We start from the raw sequence: 21,787 nt of genomic DNA, 5'->3' as shown, positions 1-21,787 counted from the left end.
GTAAAACATCAATTCCCCTCCCTTTTACCACTTGTAATATCAAATAAACCAGCATAGGACACGAACACACTACACCTACCACCTCACTTTTGAAAGTAAGAACTAAAGAAGTCCAAGATAACAAAAACATACAACGCTGACGGTTTGTGAAAAATAAGACAATTGCAAGACACTTCTGATTTGAGGACCAAAATGGCGACTTGGTGTCAGGGAAGCCCAGCCAGGTTCTATTTTAGTTTGGGACCTGTGGTGGTATGCAGCCCTCACGAATGCGAGCTTGAAATCGTTGGCCTTTTTATCTTTGCCATTAATGAGTGTAAGATGTATGCATGCGTTTCACTTAGCCTTGTGTAATTTGCTGTGGTGTTGAGGGCGGGAGGGGAGCGTGAGATAGGTGCTTACCTGTGCACTGGTGGATTTGGGTTGCCTTAAGATCAATATAATTACCATAAATGAAATACGGGGAAAAAACATAAGCAAAAAATGAGAGTACCACCATACACGATTTCATAACTAACCTGCTACGAACACAGCCCTCGTGTTTAATCTTTTGCTCACACACACAGACATGTTCCCCTCTCCTTCTCTCTGTAAAAAGCAAGATGTCCTCGTACGTCAGTGGAAAGGAGGGGTGCGAGAGGGAAAGTGTGAAGGACAGACTCTTCTTGGCCGAGGGATCAGCTCCTTCCGGAGACCTGTATTATTACCTAGCCCCTCCCCCGCCCTCCGGTGCGCCTGGCGACAAGACTACGGCGACATCCAGGTGGATTGCGACTGCAGATAGGCATCGCTCGATCTCATATTCCAGTTAGTAGGTCTCTGTTCTCCAACGCATTTCTATTTGTGCCAGCGGCGTTGACAACCAGCTATGAATATAATGGGCGCCAGTCTCACTCAAAAAAAAAAAAAACGGGGGAAAAAAACAGATCGGGTAAGACGGGAAGAAAGCAAGAAGTACACAAGACGACGCCTGCGGTAACTGTCAAATATCGTCCTCTGACAAACCAGGATGATAAATCTTGATTAATGCATCGTCCTTATCGAGCAATAATTAAAGGTCTTACAGCCTAATGGCCGCAGGGGCAGTCAGCTGTGGAAGCGGTTCCCCGTATCTCCGGCACAGCGCATCTCATCTCTTTCTTCATCCTGTTACCTTCGCTGAATACATCCGGCAACCATCACTGCTGGGTGGACAGTGACCCTGAAAAGGGCTTGGACACCTTCTGGCCCATCCCACAATACTCACACAGCCTCACCTAGCGATCAAAAAATCCATAAAAGTCGCAGCTAGAACAACTGACATCCCTCTAGGAGGTGCTGGGTGGATGACAATCCAATCATGGTCGAAGACACTGTCATCAGGTAAACAGGAGAAGCCTCGGTCACTGAGCTCCCGCCATTAAATTCAATAATTTCTGCAGTCTTCGGCACCATAAAGAAACAAACAAGAAACATGGAGACAACGGGACATCGAATTATGTTATAGAAAATAATTCCTATCTACAAAACACACAACCTCGCTTTTTATAACTTCTCCCTCTACACAGGTTTCAATATAAGACATCTCATTACACGATTTACACACCTCAAAACCGTATTTGTATTGCTCAGTGTATGACGACCCAAAATTCATCAAATTTTCTCGGTTATGTTGTATCCCCACGAAGGCTCTTTCCCCGTTTAATGTCATTTTTAACACGGAAAATGTCAAACTTTTGACCAAGTTTAGCAAAGAAATCAATGGTTTGGGGGTGATCTTTCGGAATATTGGAACTTTGGTCAACACGGAAAGCCAGATATAAACATTTTTACCAAATATATTTGCCAATGGGTCTTTCAGACATTTCGAATACTTGCTTCAGCATTTTTGCCCGGATAAAAGCGGCCCTAAAGCTACAAACTAACACGACAGCGACTGAAAAGGAGTAGACAAAATGTTGGGGAAAAAATGGAAAGAAGGGGATGTAAATAATTTAGCGCAAATTTCGCGTTTCCTCGCCAACAAAAATCTCTGATCCCTAACAAAGGAGCCTTTGTATAAAGGAGAAAATTTAAGGCAATTTAACCTGAAGAAAGAACACGTACAGGTGTTGTTATCCTTCAGCATAAAATCACCAATACTGCTTCCGCGCGCATTAACCACCATTCCCAAACCTTAATCTTAGGGGAAGAGGTGGGGAGGAGGGGGAATACACCCAGAAGCACTTTCAAGCAGTGTTGAAGGCTTCCGTGCGGCAGACGCCGAAACTGTCTCGAAGCAGTAGTGTTCAGCCGGAAATGACGACAGATTGCAAAAACTGTAAATCAAGGGCTTCCAGCGACGGTTCGAGGACTCTCCGACTCCGGGTCCTAACCACGCAGAGCGCTACCCCGAAGGACCATAAACTAGTCTCCAGGTCGCTTGTAGAGTCCGTTTCACTTCATAAACCTGCCTCTTGCAGCGGGACTCGGAGGAGAAGGGAGGGGAAGACTACGTGGGTTGAGAAGGAAGGGGGGACCCGACTACTAAAGAGGACGTTGGGTCTGGTCAGAACGATGGCAAGACCCTTCCTCGTGGACACTTGACGAAGGAAAATAAAAAGCCACCAAAATGATTATCCCTGGTAAAAGGTAATGGCAAGCACAAAATGCGCCGACGACCGCCTTCCACGCACATTTATCACCCTTCCTCCAATATCGCAAACCCTCATTGTGTTCCCCGCCTCCAACCAGATGCCGACGATAAACTGCACGTGATAACGAATGGAATTAGCCGCGATCAGGTCCCTACCGCAGACTCATTTCGAAATTCCGTACATTTTTGCCTCGATACCCCGGGTGAGTAGAGGTTCGAAAGTGTGGTGAATACTCAGGATGGTGGTGTTATAGTTTCCTCAGCTAGTGTACAAGTGTCCGAGAAACTGCAGCATGAGGTTACACTTTAGCGCTGAGTCAGAGAGAGAGAAGGGGTGAGAGGGAGGACAGACGGAGGGGAAGAGGAAGATTCGGTTTCACAATGCCACAACAGCATCAGTTCGTGAAACAGAACCGAGGGAAGGTCGGTATTTGTAATCACCAGCAGTGACAATGAACCGAGTATAAGTATAATGTCCGCACGAACACACGATACAATCACCAAGTACGAAGATACGGTGAATGAGAGAAGGGAAGGGGATGGTAAACAACAATAGATGACAAGGTCAGACAGAAGGTACTGTGGACGATGAACGAGCCAGTAGCAACAATCAAGTTGATATCGAGACCAGATGGTTGTTTTATCATCGTCAAACAATACACTTCTGAGGAGGGGGGCGGGGGAAATGAAGACCTCAAGCGATTTTTTTTTTTTTTGGAACCCATCCAAGGTTGTGACCCCAACGCCTGGAACGAAACAAATATTCTCAGTCACGATTTTAAAGGTCTACTAAAGAGTACTTAAAAAAACAAAAATTAATTCCCATAATCTATCAGTCATGCTTCGTTTTGGAAGATACAACCAAGTATCGACATTTATACCTGTGCGCCTTGTCACTCCGTGGATACATAAAAATATAACTAAGCCGCAGCTTCATGATTTGAGTAGTCGTGTACCAGAATGACACCAACGAGTTCCTGTTTGAATGTTTTTATTTCGATGGCAAAAATTAGAAATTGGGTTATGCAGTTTCTCCTAAAGAACTTAACCTTTTATTTCATAAAATTCACATCGATGGGTCTTTAATGCTGTGAGTTCAGGTCTTGCACGAGGCATGTTGATTGGGTGTCCTTTCACCGGCCTCAGCAGCAAACCAGCCTTACACCAGTGCACCTCTCTCAACGGACATCTCGCACGGCATGTCGACATAAACCTAGCCTAATAAGGCAACTACCCTGCTGGGTTGATCAGGTCCGATCAAAACCTGTCAATCACTCAGACACGAGTCTGCAATCACTGGGGTCCCTCCGACAGACAGGCGAGGAGGTCACGCAACGCCAAAAGGTCGGGCAACCAGCCAGCGCGGGAAGAAGCAATGACCATGCACTTTCTCCAGCGACCTCGAGAGAGCCCAGGCCCGCCAACTTACCCCCTTGCCCTACACACAAACACCTCTATTCTCTATCCTCCTTCCCCTTACCCTTCCCTGCCTTCGCCGTCGACGAAGACGATAAGCAAAAGCCGAGGCCCAGACGATTGCATGGCGGACTACCTGGGGACAGGCATTAGTTCCACTCCAGTGATTTCCTGAGGGGTCTAGGCTCATTTACCCGGTAGGTGGCACTCGCCCGCCGTTTCGTCCGATTTTTCAGATGAAATGACGAAAACTAAATAAATAAACAAAGCCCCGCTTGTTCCGACTCCTACACCTATGCCTCGCTGCTATCCACAGGAATGCGAGCAGAGTAGAAGAAAAGGCGCCAGAATTGCCTCTCAATACAAACGGTTGCTTTCAAAAACGTTTATGACGTCTGAGGCTGTAACTAGGTCATAACTGAAGCATAATGTGACGTCAGCGTGAACACCTTAAAAAAATTTTCCCGCAAAAGTGTTTTGCGTTCTCAACCAACTTAAAAACTCGTTGTTCCCCTCAAAGGACGACTAAGCATGTCTTTCACGCACGAGTGACCAATCTAAAAGCCATCTGCGTGTCCCCAAGGCCCGTAGTGAGTTAAGGCATCTCCATTTTAATCTGATTTCTAACACAAATGAACAACATATTTTCTTATGTAGCTCTTTGCGAAAACTCGCGGAAAATGACAAATGTGAATCTAAGCGACGGGTGTTGGGTGCCACGTGCTCCCTGCATCCGACCCCATTCCACACTACGCTGACAAGTACGGTTCTGCTCACAAAAATGAATAAGTAACCTTCAAGTATATAGATGCTGTTGAAATATATTTCCAATTCATCTCTGAATGCTGCCTTGTTGGCAATGAAGGGTTCACAAAATGAACATGTCTGAAGCCAATTAACACGCGCCATATCTATCAGCCACACGACTACAACATGGCTCTCGAGGAGTTTTCATCCTTTTCAGCAACACCTAAACACACTCAAACAGCTCTTAAACTCGCGACAACCGATGGCGAATACAGCTCGCGAAAGATACTGCATTTCCAAAACTATCAAACAAAATTTAAAGAAAGAAGGCCTGCTGCATCGCGGATGATTCCGAATTTCTTCACCCCTGAGATGATCAAGCTGTTGGGCGAACCGACATCGCAAGAGTCCTTCGCACGACTCACTGGCCACGTCGAACAAGCTCACATCCACGCGAGATAACAAAGCTAATTTGACCGAGCATGAAGGAGGGAGGGAAAGAAATGTGCCATTGACGTCACACTGCTTAACATGACGCAAGCTCGCGCGCCGTCACCTCTCTAGGCGCGCCACACCAGTTGACCTGCCGTTCGTAAATGCTTATTATCGCCGAGTACTCACGGCGGCGAGGAGTGACGGCGATGATGGCAATGAGTGAATCAAGACGTTGCAGGACTGAGCTGGGAGGAAGGGATGGATGGAGAAGAATGAAAGAAGCAGCACTAGCGAAATCTAGAAGTTCGCCCACTTTCCACACAGAGGCGATTTCTTTGCACTGAGAAAACCCTTGACGGCCAGCCCTGTCAACATGGGTCACATACACACCTTTCGGACACCCTGGGGTCTGAACCCATGACTTCCAAGTTAGTACTTGATGACTTGCAGTGGTAACAAGAAAGTGTTTTAGCTGGCCCTCCAAAATAGGGTGGAAGTTAAGGGACTTCTGTTTATGAGCTTCATCTGCCTCCGCCCTGCTTAGGCTGGGCTGCAAGGCGGAGGTGGTTGGACTTTATTTACGAGACCCTTCTGTCTCTACCCGGATAAGACTGGGTTGTGAGAGACATTTTTTCCTCTCTTTTTATGCATAAAAGTGTCCCTAATGCAAATCCTGCTTCCATCCCTAAGTACAGGGGCCCTTTCAGTTAGGGTACTACAACATTAAGACCCATGCAACTTTAATGTCGGAAAAAGCAAAACCAAGATATCTCAAAAACATGGAGACCATGCAAAGCAATGAGATATAAATAACTTTTCACAGAATTCATAAAAAATCATAAAACTCTTTTGTAGGGCTTAAAAGTACTTACCTCTTCCTTTAGAGTAATAATAATGGTAAAGTTAAGAAATTACTTCATCTCAATATCTTCAATCTTTGATAAGCAGACAAATTATTTTTAATGGCATATCACCAAAACAATGTATACGAAACAATATAAACAATACAATCAATTTTCCACATAAAATTGAATTAGGCAACCACCTTATTCAGTCCAAATACCAAACATGATCTGCAGGAACCAAACTTGAATATATGAAAAACAGTTCACAAATGGAACATACATAAGCACCCACTGCTTTCATTGTTCTTAAACAAAGAAGTATTCCAGCAAAGGGTCCAGAATGGCTGCAGAAGGACAGAGGGAATGCAAAAAGAAATGGAGGAAACATGCCTGCACTGACTGACTTTCCCTGAGAATTTATTGTGTCATGTGAATAAGCTTGGGAAAAAAACGTACACTGTTACAACAGCAGAATTTGCATGCCGACAAACAATTATTAAACCATTCTTTTGGGTGTCTCTTGTAAACAACCTAGAGAAAGAGAAACTGAAAGAGCAGAAGCAAATTAACTGCAGTTTCACATTCCAAACTTTAAACATACAAATTTGCAATTTGCTTGCACCACAGCCTTTTGCGAAATGTGAAAATTCTGCCTCAGTATTCCTACCTGTTTATTCTTAATTCTCTAGTCCCAATGTTAAAATACAAGAATTGATTCAAATTATTAAGCATATTTTTGCACTTATGCTTATGAATCAAATAGTAGCTTACTTATGCTTTGCAATTAAATCAATTCATACTTGCGTAGGACTAGGTAGAAGTTAAATAAAGTTTTATAGTCACATCAAGCACTGAACACTTCAGCATCACTTTGCAATATCGGCTAAGGAGACAATAATCTAAAATAGCTTTCATGGAAAAACAGGAAACCAAAGACCTGAACGAGCCAAACAATATCAGCAACTGTTAAGGACAGAAACGTTTACAGGTTAATACTGTTTTCAAGAGGGCTTTTTAATTTACACATTTGATTACTATTATTATCAAGATGCTCCACTGTCTACATTAATCCATGTACTAATCTAATGATGATATCTTTAGAACTCCACATAAAGTCAATCTCAGAATGAAAATATTTTGCGCGCATATTTCCAAAATACTTAGTGAAGCTTAAAATGCTAAAACGAAAAGAACAATTTAGAATACTTCAGCCTTCTCAAATTTCAATGATGCAAACAATTTTTAAAGTATTATGCATGAATACTTCTAATACCAACGCTAACTTTCAATGATTTAAAACTAATAGTTATCTTTTAATACACTGCTTCATTCTCAACAGATAACAATGTCAAACAGAAAGTACTTTCTACACTGACTTCTAAGACACCATACGACAATTGAAAGGTTAAAAAGGAACCTTTTAGCACACTGCTGCTACTTAACAGCACTGTGGTGGGAAAATGCCAAGATGCCATGACCGATGACAGTACCAGTTGATCCAGACAAGTCCACAAACCAGAAATGCCACACACATTTAAACAAATTGTTCCTTATGGTGTTTAAAAAAAAAATTGCCGTGGTGATTTCCACCATCCATTCAGGCACAAGCTGAGGAAAATTTATCCATAGATCTGAGCGGCCCTGAGGCAAGCAACAGCCATCCTTTCGTGCGTTCAAATTTATCTCCTTCCAGAACCACAGTTCTGACACAGAAGAATTGGTAGGGATGAGGGAAGGGGGAGGCAACTAGAATGCAGGGAAAGATGGAGAAAGGGGGGTAAAAAGGGACCTGAAAAGTAGCAAATGGGTAGCAATAATGGGGTGCCAAATCTGATGAAAAGAAAACACCATCTCTCACGTAGGCCGCAGAGAATCACCTATCTCCCCACACCATTTGTGAGACAATCGACCATTAGAGATCAATATGAAATGAGAGGTTACAACTGTGTTCAATTTTCAGCGCTGGATGTGACAGGGCCAGGAAGATTGGGCAATCAATGCTTTGAGTGGGCAGGGCTTGTGCAGCGGTAACATTTCCACTACCACCACTCCCACCATATACCCCCCTCAAAGTTTTATCACAGACCATAACCTTGCAAATCCTCTCCCTCCCTCGCATGCGCGCGCACGCACATACACATCCATTTTTTTTTTTTTTCGTACATTATTTGTTTAAAGCCTTAACTTAAAATCATTTGGCATTGTCTTATAAACACTTCCAATTAAGGTGGCCAAGATCTAGCTCTCTCTCAGTAGCGGGTGTCGAACGCATTCCTGAATGTCGGGAAATAAAGGAGCAAAGAAATGGACCAAAAAAAGTTTTTTTTTTAAGCTGCCCGCCTCCACCCCTTTTATTTTCTTAGGAATTCTTGAGCACCAGTGATTCAGATACGGCTTCACTTGATGGAGGAGAGCCCTACATGGCTCACACTTAGCAAGACAACGTTTACTGTTGGTCTTCTACGCCGAGTCAGCCGATGGATTGAGGGATAGGGCGACTGTCCGTCTTTCAAAAGCATCGCGGTAAGTGGCATTTGATGGGGTGGAGAAAACTGCTGCAAGTGTACACATCCAAGTGCCCTCTCGGGAGCAGTTGTTGACAGCCTTTTCCTTAATACTAAATCCACAAATGTCCGCGCTTCATCGACATACGTGGAAAGCAGAAAAGGTTTTGGGGGGCGGGGGACAAGGGGGAAGGAATGAATGAGATTCCCAGCGAGCACTGATGAAAGAAGGGGTAAGAGAAAAGGAAAAAAGAACGGCTGGGTAGACGGAAGAGTGAGATTATTTATTTATCGATTCACCTCTTTTGCAAGAGATCGTCAGGGAAAAGATTAATCATCTACATGGAAAACAAAAGCGAAAGAGTTCGGAAGAAAGCAAGAAGAAAGTTGTTTCATTGACAACACTACTGCTGCCAGTAATTCTATAAACGAAAAATTTTATTTTCATGCCAACTACCTGATATCAAATGAAAACTATTTTGCAATTTTAAACAAAGCAAGCACAAAGCATCCTGCTGAAAGTTTTGTAGTCCTCAGCACTGCCAGTTAAGTCCTTTCCGCGACAATCATTTGCTCCAGCGGCAGAAGACAAAGTAGAAGCGCGTGCCTGACCGCACACTACCTCCGCTAGCCGCATCCGATCGCCAAGGGATAATGGGCGCCACCCTGAAGAAGGAACCGAGGCAGTGATGCGTAAAATGGTGTGCTAATTTTGCCACCTGATACCAACCTTATCGTCAGGCACAGGTGTAGGTCCGCATTTTTGTTCATCCTCTGTTTTTGTCTCCCCCCAACGCCCCTCCTCCATTCTCCCGCTCCGATGGAGAATGTTCTAAAGCTAGTTCCCGGGAGGATGTCATTCACCTCGTCCCAACCACACCTCTTTAAACGACAAATCTGACAAGTGGACCCGTTCACCCTGCAGGACTGACAGTTATGTAATCTTCAACAGATGCCTGATCTGAATCTTCCCTACCCAAAAGCCTTTGTTAAACACCCTGCATTAAAACCTCCCCTAAAATCCATCCTTCATAAAATTCATTCAAAATAAATGGAAATATAAAAATAGAACAAAACATCTTAACACTGATGCACGTGGTACATTACATTAAACAGACCTATCATTAAGAACAAGAAAATACACAAGACTGTGGAGAAGTCAAACATCACACAAAGAGCACTACTTAGCTTTTCATCCTCACCATGATACAGGATGGGTCAGGAAGAGGTGGAGAAAAAGAGACAGATGGCGAAGAAAGAAAAAGGTTTTTGGGAGAGGCTTCTAAAAAAAAAATTTTTTTTTTTGAAGATTAGGACTAGGTGCTTTGCAGTTCATTCACAGGCGAGGTAGGAACTCAGTTCCTATGTTTAGCTTACTTTTGCTGCTTCCCTGCCTGCATGACCTCCCAAACTTTACCAGGAGGAAATGGGGCACAGAGGTTTTCTAACACAGCTGGATCTTGTCAGATGATAAGAGATACTAAGTACCAAACCAAAGATAAGGGATGGAGAAGACCTGAGACAAGGCGTGACTGCTACATTGGGCATCATGAAATATGACTGATCCAGGGTCAGTAAAAGATGTCTGAAAAAGCTTTCTAGAACATTTGAAATAAGCGCATGTTAAGCTATTTCAAAAACTATTCTGTCAAGATACTGCTATAAGTTTGAAATACACTATGTTGTAAGTTTGTCTAGGTGGTATAACAGATCAACTTCTTACAAGTGCATACAATGCATATTACACTGTAAGCATGCACTTGTCTATGTTGGTGCTGGGTTTTGTTTCTAAGTTTATCTTCCCCCCACACACACACACTGCCTCCAGTCTACTTTCCCTGGGGAGTGCAAACCTGTCTATTTACTGTACCCAGCTCAGAAAGTGTGAAGCTTTTAACCTTCCACAATCTAGGCCAAGTGAGACAACATCAGAAATGGTGGAGGGCTGACAGCAGAAGCCAGTGAGACAACATCAGAGGTGGTGGAGGACTGACAGCAGAAACCAGTGCATTGTGCTAATCATGCCACCAGACATGGCTTGATGCGAAGGGGGGCAATCAAAGATTACTCTACTCCCTACATCAGCACTTTATCTACATATCTGCATCCCTGGAGGTTCCATTCCAAAAGATAAAATGATATCTCCTTTGCCCTTCTATCTAGCTACAGTGGAAGTAAAGCAAGCCTCCCTCTGGCTGAACAGTGCAGCCTTTCTCTACTTTCACATAAAACAGTAAGGTATTTCATGTAATGCAAAAACTTTAAACACAGGCAGAAATATGAGAGAGTGTTGATAATATCCTATAAATGGCTACATGTAGCATATGCTTTTATGTCAACACCTCTCTCTATTGAACAGTTACTTGACTAAACAAGTTTGTTTTTAAAATCATAATATACCAGCTGGCATTCCACTTTCTTCCTGATAACATTTGCAATCAAGTTTCTACTTCATCAAATGAAGTAAGAAGAGCTTTACAATGCTAGGTCAGAAGTTAAACAGAGGATATGATTTACAATGCCAGGACAGAAGTTAACCACAAGATATGAGTTTCAAACTTGATGTGGCTATTTTTAGGGGTGATGGGGGAAATATCACAAACTATCTTAAACTGAGCTCTAAAAATGCATGTGTATGATACTTGAGCTCTGTCATTCAATCTAACAATTACATCGGATGACTTAAGAATGCAAATGGACTTTCTACTGTGATTATGCTGGACACCAAAAGTTTTCATTTCAACAGCACCTACCAAACAAATGAACAGGCAATGACTAAACTTGTGAGCTACTATGGTCCTAATATTAGTAAGAATACACAAAAGGAAAACAAAAAGCACACAGGTGCAGGTTCTTCTCTAACAATACTTCTGGTTACTTGCCAGTACATAACTGGGGACAGACCTCTCTCTTTTTTCCTTGCTCCCTTACCCCCATGAACTCCCCCCCCCCATGTACATGAGGTGGATGGGTCAAAAGTCATGGCACCATCAGTCACCCTGCCACACTCTATACACATTTCCTTCGACACACCTCCACCATTAGCTTCCCCTCCTTCCCAGTAGGCCCTAAAAGGCAACAAGTGAACAATGGCCCAAACACCAGGCTGTTGAGCTAGCTTTTTCCTATCCTCTTCACCAGGGCACAAGGCTGTGATTTCCACAGAAGGCTAGACAGGACCTCACACTGATCAAAACAAAATGTTAACCATTTACTTTCACCCTTTTGTGTGCCACCTAGGCCAATATTCAAAGATTATTCACTACTTACATTTATTTTTAAATGTTTTAAGAGTACCATTTTAAAAACAGAAATTTATTTTAAAGAACACAGATCAGACTCAACATATTACAATCAATTCTTTATGCCAAAAAGGCTTCAGCACAGACCAGTAAAGACAAATTAAGAAAACAAACTAGTCTGTAGAATACACACCACTGTTAAGTCACCAGAGGATTTGCTTCATCAATGTACATAGGGTTAAAATTCAACTTGAATGGACAATGGAGGAAAAGCAGAAAAATTCACTGAAATTTGTTGTAATTTCTTTCAGAAACAACAATCTCAATTGCCTGTTTTGAAATTCATACCTAATTTCTTTGATGTAAGATTGAAAGCAACCCACCTCTGAGCAATATACAAGTTAGCAAAAAAACAGCAAAGAAAAGAAGACAGAAAACTTAAAAATTAACACATCAAAATCAATATCATAAATCCTTTTCATAACTTAGAAATTCTACAAAAATGCACACAAACAAAACAGTCAGGTAGAGGTGTCATATATATATTGTGAACCCTATCAATTTTCTTTATGTACTGCAGCTGTATATAGCAGTAAATTAAACAAAACAAGCAGTATTTCATATAATAAAAGTTGTCAAAATAGCTCTCACACACAGGCTAAGTTTAGTATATGCACTCAGCTTTGATTGTAGGTCAAGTTAGGAATGCAGGTAACTTCTACCCTAGACTAGAATTTCAGTGAGATAAATAGCATCCTTTACCCTTTTTTCCTGCTTTATATGGCACCCACAGAGGTACAGAGGTCAGGTTTCTCATGTCACCAAGCTATACTTACAAAGCAAACTTTTCTCTAGGTAAGGACCTTTCATAAAAAGTGGCACAGCAGATTATTTTTCTATTACACTGATGGATGTATCTACTGAGTGTATTTAAAGCACACAGCTTAACAGAAACAGTTCTCAATTTCCATATCACTTATTACAAATTTGAGTTATTTTTAATAACCACCTATGTACTCTACCTACCAATCCAAATCCACCTGAAAAGTTTTACCTACGTACGACCAGTAGTATCAACCTAAATCAGAAGGTAAAACTTAAAGAAAGAACCAGGTCATTATGGGTTAAAACCATGTCATATAGGTATGATTGAGTACAAGCAATTAAAACTTTTGTCACTCCTCTATTTCAGAAAATGTATTTTGGTTCTTCACAGATAGTATCACCTTTAACAAGAGAAATCAACATCACAAACTGAATGCTTCAAACATGTTTGGAACATCACTGAACTACAATAATAACAACAGTGCACTTTATGTCATCTAGCCTCAGGCTTTTTTTTTAAATGAAATACCTTACATAGTCTAATCTTGACTGGCTTGCTCAACAAAGAAAATTCTTTTATTTAATTTTTATGTTTATTTTATTACTGCTGAGTCTTCTGCTTTTAGTATTGTTATTTCCAGATAATATTCAATACCATTTAAAAAGATATGTTTCAAAATAAAATATGCAGGTTTAAGTAATGCAGTAAAACGGAAGATAATATGACGGCTCAAAAGTCAAATTCAAACAGCTGAAAATTCAAGGGTCATCTGCAATTCTGATCAGTATCTAAAGCTCTTGTTTGTTACACCATCCAGCCATACCGGTGATTTATGAATACAGTGGATCACAATAAAAAATGACAAATTAAAGCTTTAAAACCTGAATGATAACAAGCTGACAGCTTTCATGGATTAATCCATACAGTATTAGGTAAAAGCTGTTGCCTAAATACTTGCCAAACACATGCTGCGTATCTAAAACAGATTACAGATCTGTATCTTGTCATTAAAAAGTACTTGTAGTTTATCAATTTTTTTTTAAATAATCACCATTTTTATGGTCCTCTTTATGCATATATTTTTCCTGATCCCTAACTACTGAGACAGTTACAACAGTTACAACACTTGGCTCGCTGCACTCAGTTTGCAGTAAATTTCTGAAAAATTCGAACTGAGGTTATTTATGTGACATTATGACATTTAATTTGCATTCACTTAAAACGTACACCTGTCAACGAGTAAATAAAATCTTGTGGAAGTGTCCCTGCTAACATGGCGATCTGTATCTTAAAGATGAATGTCAATATTCCAATATAAAGTGGGATGGCACATCGTCCGGACTCTTTAAAAAAGTTCGGGACGCGGGCCACAGGTGTGAATGATTAAAGAGAAAATGTTTTATGTGCACCTTACTTCGCCTGCTACTGCCACCGCTGGGAACCTAGAATGAAGTCCACAAGTGTAATGCCAAACTTTTTATTAATGTCTTGAATGACAGAAAAAGTGTAGGTACTGACTCCCACTTCCATTCTGCAAAACTCAGAAGCACCAACAACATACTCAATCGGTAAAATACACAAGCATGCTTGCTTTCTGCAGACAATAAACAAAGAAACAAACTTTCCCGCAAATTAAATGATTGTATAAGAAAGATATCGTTGAATTGAGAAAAGTTCTCTGCAATCACCCTGCAGTTTTACACTTTTTTCCTGCGAAGAGGTGTGCAGAATTTCTTAGCTATTTTTTTGGGCTTCTTTGACAAAGAAGCGATTGAAGGAATTTCCTAGGCAAGCGGTTGGTTGCAAGAGGTCTACTTTATCGCGTTTACTCTCGTGTAAAGGAATGCGAGTGGATCTGTGAAGTGCGTGAAAGATCGCACAGCAACACAACATCTCAAGCCTTACCTTACTTTCTGTGATTCTTATAATCCCATATTCCGTTCGAAACAAACTCGAAATGTTGCAAAAATCCTGTTCACTTTGCTAGTACATCGGGCCCTCGTTCAAAGATGGCGGTGAAACGCGAACGAAGCCGACAGTAACCGAGCCTTGCCGAAGTAGTCCGGAAGTCTCAAGCTGCACCCCCCCAAAACACTGGGGTAGGGGGAAAGGTGCGGGGGAGAGGGTGTACTAAAAGCCCGCCAAAACCGGCGGGGGGGAGGGACTAGGGGGGTGTCCTGCAAAGGTTGAAGGCTATGTGGTTAGCCACTTATTATCTGCAGCATGTGCCGCCAGCCTACACATCTCGCGGTTATCGGACGGTCACAGACCGGTGAAAAACAACGCCAGGTAGACTGAGGCGCGCTACGGGCAACGTTCGAATGGCTTCACATCGCCGTGGTGAGGCCAGCGGGGAATGAGGGAGGAGGACAGGCAGTTCCGCGATACGTTTGTGAGACTGCTTCACAAATTATCGTTATAAACTAAAGGGGTTGGCGGGAGAGGGGGAGTAAGGCTGATAATATATGTCGTTGTTTAGTGTACACATGATCAGTTTCAGTGCACCTTACCTGTTTACAGTATTCCGCAGGCTCGTTCCGGTCGATATTTCTGCTATCCGATGCTCGTCGAATTCATGAAACAATTCTAAATTTTGGTTAAACTTTTGTAAATATATCTCCGATTTTTGGCTCAAGTCCCTACTTGCTTGCCTCCGTGAACACTGAAAACAATCGGTAGGAAAGAAAATAAACTGTTAGATAATTGTACTTCCCAGAACAAACAAACAAAAATCAGACTTCTTTTTTTTTCCCCCGCGTAAACGTGTCACGTGGTGAGAGAGTTAAGAACAAATCCATGGGTACCCTTCCGTTTGTCATTTATAACGAGGAAGGATGAGGCAGGGATAAGCGTCTGCTTGGTGTCAATAGTGAGAACACTAAGTAGGTTAAATGTTTAATATATGTAAGTGAGCATTATGTAACTATATATAAGTAAGCATTATGTCGCAAACATCATCTGTTGTAGACATTATCTATACATGTCCCCAACTTGAAAATATCACACACACGCACTGTGTGTGTGTGTTGCACACATGTCCTTTGTAAAAGCGGAAGGCATAGGTAATGATCTACCACGAAAGCTTGCTATAACAGAACAGCAAAGCACAACTTTTCATGTCAAAGCTGGGCGTGCTGTGGGCAATTCAAAGCAGTCAAAAGAGCTTTGTCCTCCAAGAAGAAAAAAAACACTTTCTGAACGTATAACCGAATACGATGCAACGGGACACAGCCAAAGAAGAGCTTTCTCAAACAGGAGAAGAAAAATTGAAAGGTGTGGGGAATACCAATCACATGACGGTGTCATAATTTGGGAATTAACCCTCAAACCTGAAACTCCAGTGACTTCATTTGTAGGACCGCCAACGTTTCGAGAAGATATTTTATGGAAAGCTGGACATGGAGTGTTGATGGCAATCAATTTTTAGACGGTAATGTCTTGAATAAGCAGTCTCTTTTCATGGGATGTCCTCCAAGATGGTCTTGGAAAGACTACCGTCGTCTTGTCATCATCCCAGAAGGTTTGTCATAATATGTGCTGGTCTTAATATAGCTATCTATAATTTATAGCTATAATTAGCTAATATAATATAGCTATAATATTATGTATGTTGGCCACCCAGTTTGTCCGGGTTGATTTCTGCTACTAACTTTTCTAGCTGTAATGCTATTGTCAACTTTAGATATCGTTTCATTTGAATCAAGCTTATTTATGCGCATCTGGCAGGTTAACAGCTCATGTTTGGCGACGGGGCCAAGCATTTTCGAGTGAAGGGGAGATAACGATTTGTGGTACAATCCACCACTCTTCTCTCTATACATATGAATAATATTTCCAAAGTTAGTGAGATTCTGACAATCGGTGTCGATCTGCACAGGTTTCTGCGGCTGCCACAAACACACATCTCCAAATTCTGCAGTACCCTGGAGAGAAGTCAACGCCTAGGTGGGCAGAGGAAAAATCAGTTAATAAACATAAAAGAGTGAGCTGATCTGATAGTAGAAAGGTCTCACTGTGTCCGTCCAGACTCTCGTTCACCCTCAGATACGATATTTGAAAATGCGGAGAACCACGGTAAATGTAGTTCGACGAGGACAGGTGTCTGGGCGCGCGGTTGAAACCAAATCAAGTTTCGATCCGAAAACACTGCCATCTGTTTCCAGTAGTCAGTTTGTGCTGACATCTGGACCCCGTAGAAGAAGGTGGTACTTGCGAAAAGTCACTGGCATGCAAGTGCAGTCAATCCTGACAACGGTGTTGATAGGTTCTTGATAACGGTCACTTCTAGCGACATATAGCGAAACTTTACATGCGCGTGCACACACACACGCACCCTCTCTCTTATTTATTCAGATGATGCAGAGATAGTTTACACAATTAACGTAACATACACTTCTTTGGGATGAGGGAGGATACCGGAGTACCCAGATAAAATCCACATAGACACAGAAAAAATGTGATAACTCCAGACAGACTGTGACCCCGGCTGGGAATCAAATTTTTTCCCTCGTCGACGTGATGCAAAAGGTTATGAAACATAGGTTTGAAAAAAATGTACTCCACCTCTGTTACTACAGTCTTCTAGAGCATCCTGTTCAAGGCCACATACAATTATACATAAGACTATGCCGGGGAAATTTTACAATAAATTTGCCGAACTGTTAGTCACTATAGTTGCTACTATATTCATGCGAGTGAACATCGCATTCTATGGCACATATAATCGAATATTTGATTATGGCAATTTTTCAAAGTATATATTTATCATCTAACTATACAATAATAATCAGCGTATTTTTAAATTGAATTGTTTTAATATACACTACTCTCTTTCAATACTCACAAATATCTAAATATAGACAGAGCACGGCATGTATGCGTACATTAAAATATAATAGACACAACAACAAAGTATGGGAGCGAGATTTCCAAGTTAAGATATTGGAATGAACTTCTAGCCTTTCCTCAACTAATCACAGCGCGAGAATCTGATTACAGGGCATTTTGTCACATTTGTGGAGAGAAAATGTCTCAGGATCATAACTTTCATTGCCAGACAGTCATAAATACCGTTTTCCTGACTAAGTTTGTAAATTAGGGGATTTTTTTTTTTTTTTTGTCATCGTGGTATACACTTTATCAAATAATCTGTTGCCAAACATAACAGCGCTCTCTATCTGCAAAAATATGAAAAAAAAAGCACGACACATTATTATTTCATCCCACTCTGACCAATGCGCTTGGCCAACGCTTTGTTCGGGAAAGGAGCCTCGAAGACAAATGTTTTGTTTAATTTTCGAACCAAACCAGTAAACTGTTATCGGCTGTCAGTTTTAAATCTCTATGTCTCGGACGTTTACGAGGGGTTCTCTCTCTCACACACACACTCGCACAAACACACAATTTCTGAGTAGGTTTCTGAAGTCTGTAGTAGGCTGGATTTTTTACAACCTTGGGCCGCCACAGATCAGAATAGTAATGGACGAAGACTAATAGACATTGTTATCCTTCAAGCAGCATACATCGTACGTGACTGGTTGAAATGCTACATACCTCGATACGAGGTTGCAAGTGTCACGAGACCTCATTCTCCTGCGTGAAGTCCGGTGTAACTATTAGCATAAATCTACGTAATTGCAATGGCTTCTAACAATGTGCCCGTTTCTGCAACTCTAAAATAACCTAATGGAAAGACCGGGAATTAAAGGCTGCAAATTGCACCACCCCCTCTCTCTCTTTCTCTGTGTGCGTGTGACAGAGAGCAAACGTGCACTAGAAGTATTTACTAAAAGTAAAGCATTGCGTATCATAAATATTTTTATATCTTGTTGAGGGCTTTCTTAAAGAAGCAGATGTTGAATGTTTGATCAAGTTTGGCAAAGCTGTTTTTCAACGTCGGAGGCAACCAACGGCTTGAAGTCAAACGTTCAGGACATGGGAACTTTAGTCAACATTCTGACCGAAGACTAGACTGATTTGCCAACACAATGGGACTTTGGTGCACTTTGAAGATTTTCTTTTTTTTTGGCTCTTCGGCACTGTGCCTAGTTGAGAACGGTTTTTAAGAAGATCTACAACATCGGCATACAATATCTGTTTCTCAATGCTTCTAACTCCGAGACTGAACAGAGACCAGAAACGACAGTCGGACTACTATTATAAGACAGTCCAAAGAAAGTCACCTGTGCACTATATTAAAGTTGCTTCCGCATTCCACATCGACAACAAAGACACAATTCGAGTTCAGTAAAAAAGCAGGAGACAGTAGAATTTAGAATGGCCTTCTAACCAATTTCGAGGAAGCCATCTTTCTCTCGCGAACAAACTTTTCTCAGTTCGCATGCACTCCAGATTGCTCATACTCCACACGCCCACTTCTTTTAGTTTTAAATCAGAAAAGAAAATGAGCCAATAAAAAAGCGCTGAAAAAGTTGGTGCTGTTGTTTTGATTAAACCGGATGTTGCATAGAGCTAATGTTTTTAAAATTAGAAACTTACCAAAGTCATGTATATTAAACTGGATAAAGGAAGGGACGTGTATTTATGGACTGACGTCTGTATACCGAGACTCACTCTTGGCCTCTTGGGAAGTTCTCCGACGAGCCGTAACAAAGAATGTGAATAAACCGGAAGCCATGTCGTCTAATGCCTCGTTTTAGCAGTTAACTGGAAAAATTGTCTGCCAGCAGTCCAGGGATATTAGTTTGTATTAAAAGTCTCTATTATTCTCACCATCACACATTCAGTCTCACTGAAGCAACATTACCTTTTGACTGTGCCATAAATGAAGGTATAGCTTGGGCAATGATTTACCAAACGAAGCAGAAGATCTAATAGGTCTGTGTGCTGTAACCAGTGAGCTAATGCCTGCGTGTTGTAACAGAAATTCCTGAAGCCACTAGATAGCCATCTTAACACTCGTAATGTCATAATAAACTAATATGAAACAGGAACAGATCGACATCAGTCTCTTCATTTTTGAAATCGCACAACTACTGCAGTTCAAGAAAACAGAAAGCATATAACGTTGGCACCTGAGAAAATACAGGAAGAAAGTATCCCTAACACTGAGACGGGATCGCCTTACAAGTTCTTGTTTGTCTTATACGTGCAACTGTTGTGCACTTAGATCCCCTTGCCGATGGATGTTGCAAAGCTGGGAGGTCGTTTCTCGTTCACCGAGACTTGGGCAGAAGAAGCGAAGACCCAGTCATGCAGAGAAGAAGATTAAAAGCCTGCCTTCACAAATCCTACCCTTTACGTGCAAAGCTCCAAGCCAATAACGAGCTCTAATATGGCTGCTAGTTGGCTTCAAGCAGAGCGAGTCATCGTCTATCAATTAGTTTCAGATTTAGATCAGAAGAAAAAAAAAAGTTAGAATATAGATAGCAGCTTGATAGAAGTTCCGAGTAGTCAGTTGGACATATGATAGAATTAGCATTTACCAGAATAAAAGCTAGAGTTTGATCTCCTTGGATGCAGAGACTGGAAGAAAGCTTCGGTAGATCTTTGGTCATCTCCATCTTTTTTTTTCCCCGGGCGGAGTGTCAGAAAGTTGCCGCCGCCCATTACAGGGGTCGCTGACGGCGTCCAATAAAAGCAGCATGCTTTACGATGGCTGGAATAAGATCAGATTTCACTTCGGAAGGTAAGACTAACCATCGCTGTCACGGACCGAGCGGTAAGGGCGATAAGAGTAGGAAGGGGAGGTTACTCTCACTCAGCAGGGGAGATCAGTGACACCGACGGTCTGACACTATCGCCCGTGGCCAGGGTTAATCTCTCATTCGTATCAAGTAAACTGTAGACAAACAAAATCATCTGCACCAGACTGCACGCATGCCTATTAATATGTATTCTAACTGTACACCTGTCTTTCCTTTTCACAATTAGCTGGGCCTTTCGCTGAGACGGAGGAACTTTGGAAAGTTTATTTAATTAACTACGTTGGCCTTCACGATCATGTCGGAAAGTATGTCTGGTCTTACTGAGATTTAGTTGAGGCTTGGAATAGTAGCAATTATGAATCGAGTCTATTTATTGCCTGATGCTTGTAATAATGAGCAGTCTGAGATATGATTATTTATGATTTTATATGATATTTTATCCGGTTCTCTTGAAGGTGCAGGCATTTGCATCTTTTAACTGCTGATCAAAATAACAAAGTCTAGAGATTCACAGAACTGTAGAATACTTTCTTATAATAATTAAGACGAATGCATGTGTTTAAAAAAAACAACAGAAAAAACCTTCTAAAAACCCACTTGTTTCTGAAAAGTTGTTGCCTCTGTTGAACACAGGATATATATATATCAAGATGGGAGAAGGAGTTTTTTTCTCGAAGAACTCCGTAACTATATACTTTGGGCCAAGTATAGATAACAATTAATTTGTCTTTTGTGTAAATCGCCTCTCAGTTGTATTTTCCGACATCGTGTGAAATTACCTTATTGATCATTCAGGTAAAATGCATGGCAACAGAACTCAAAAGCACAACACCGGGTAAATTTCTCTCCCTCTCTCCACGGCCACCGAGAACCAGCACGGGCCCCACGACAAAAGACCTCTCTGAGCCCCTTGTAATTGTAATCGTAAATTACTTTTCTAGTATATAATAACATGTTTACAATTCGATTGTCAAACTCTATATTTTATTCAGTAACGTAATATAGACTGCAAACATTAGTATGACAAGTGCACTAGGATCTACATCACTACTTGAAATTAAAGTTGTAGCACCCCGCTCCACAGAAAAAAATCCCCAGAGCGAGGAATGTTACGCCAACCTTTCTTCAAAAGAAAAGGAAAAGAAGAAGGGAAAACATTCGCTGACCAAGGCCGGGGCCTCTTCACAGCCGCAGGCCCAGGTACATCAGACCCCTGTGCCCCCTTCTCGTCAGGCCTGCCTCTTTCCCTCTCTTTCTCTCAAACACACAATACGACGACGACGATCATGATGGAAGGAAGAGAAGAAAAAAAAGAGGAAGGTAATTCTTAATATAGTCGGTTGGTGCCTGATCTAGTGTATTGGCTTGATCATTCAAATTTGTTCACCCGAAGGAAGGTTTTATAAAAACTCCTCTCCATTTTTCATCGGAAACTAAAACATTTCTATAGATACATAACCTTAGGGTCAAAATCTTTCCTAAAAGCACATT

At 41.5% G+C, this 21,787-nt stretch overlaps 1 protein-coding gene across 1 annotated transcript in view; it reads right to left on the bottom strand.

Moving 5' to 3' along the window:
• Positions 1-19,503, bottom strand: part of LOC112556491 (trithorax group protein osa-like) — a 63,551-nt gene extending 44,048 nt beyond the window's left edge. Inside the window, 1 exon segment of the mRNA XM_025225542.1 lies at positions 19,396-19,503. Coding sequence (XP_025081327.1) covers positions 19,396-19,411 — 16 coding nt within the window. The 5' untranslated portion in view covers positions 19,412-19,503.
• Positions 19,504-21,787: the final 2,284 nt, after the last annotated feature.

This window comes from Pomacea canaliculata, linkage group LG2, assembly GCF_003073045.1.
Source record: "Pomacea canaliculata isolate SZHN2017 linkage group LG2, ASM307304v1, whole genome shotgun sequence".
In the NCBI taxonomy this organism is placed as follows: domain Eukaryota; kingdom Metazoa; phylum Mollusca; class Gastropoda; order Architaenioglossa; family Ampullariidae; genus Pomacea; species Pomacea canaliculata.
This window is presented reverse-complemented; position numbering and strand designations above follow the sequence as displayed.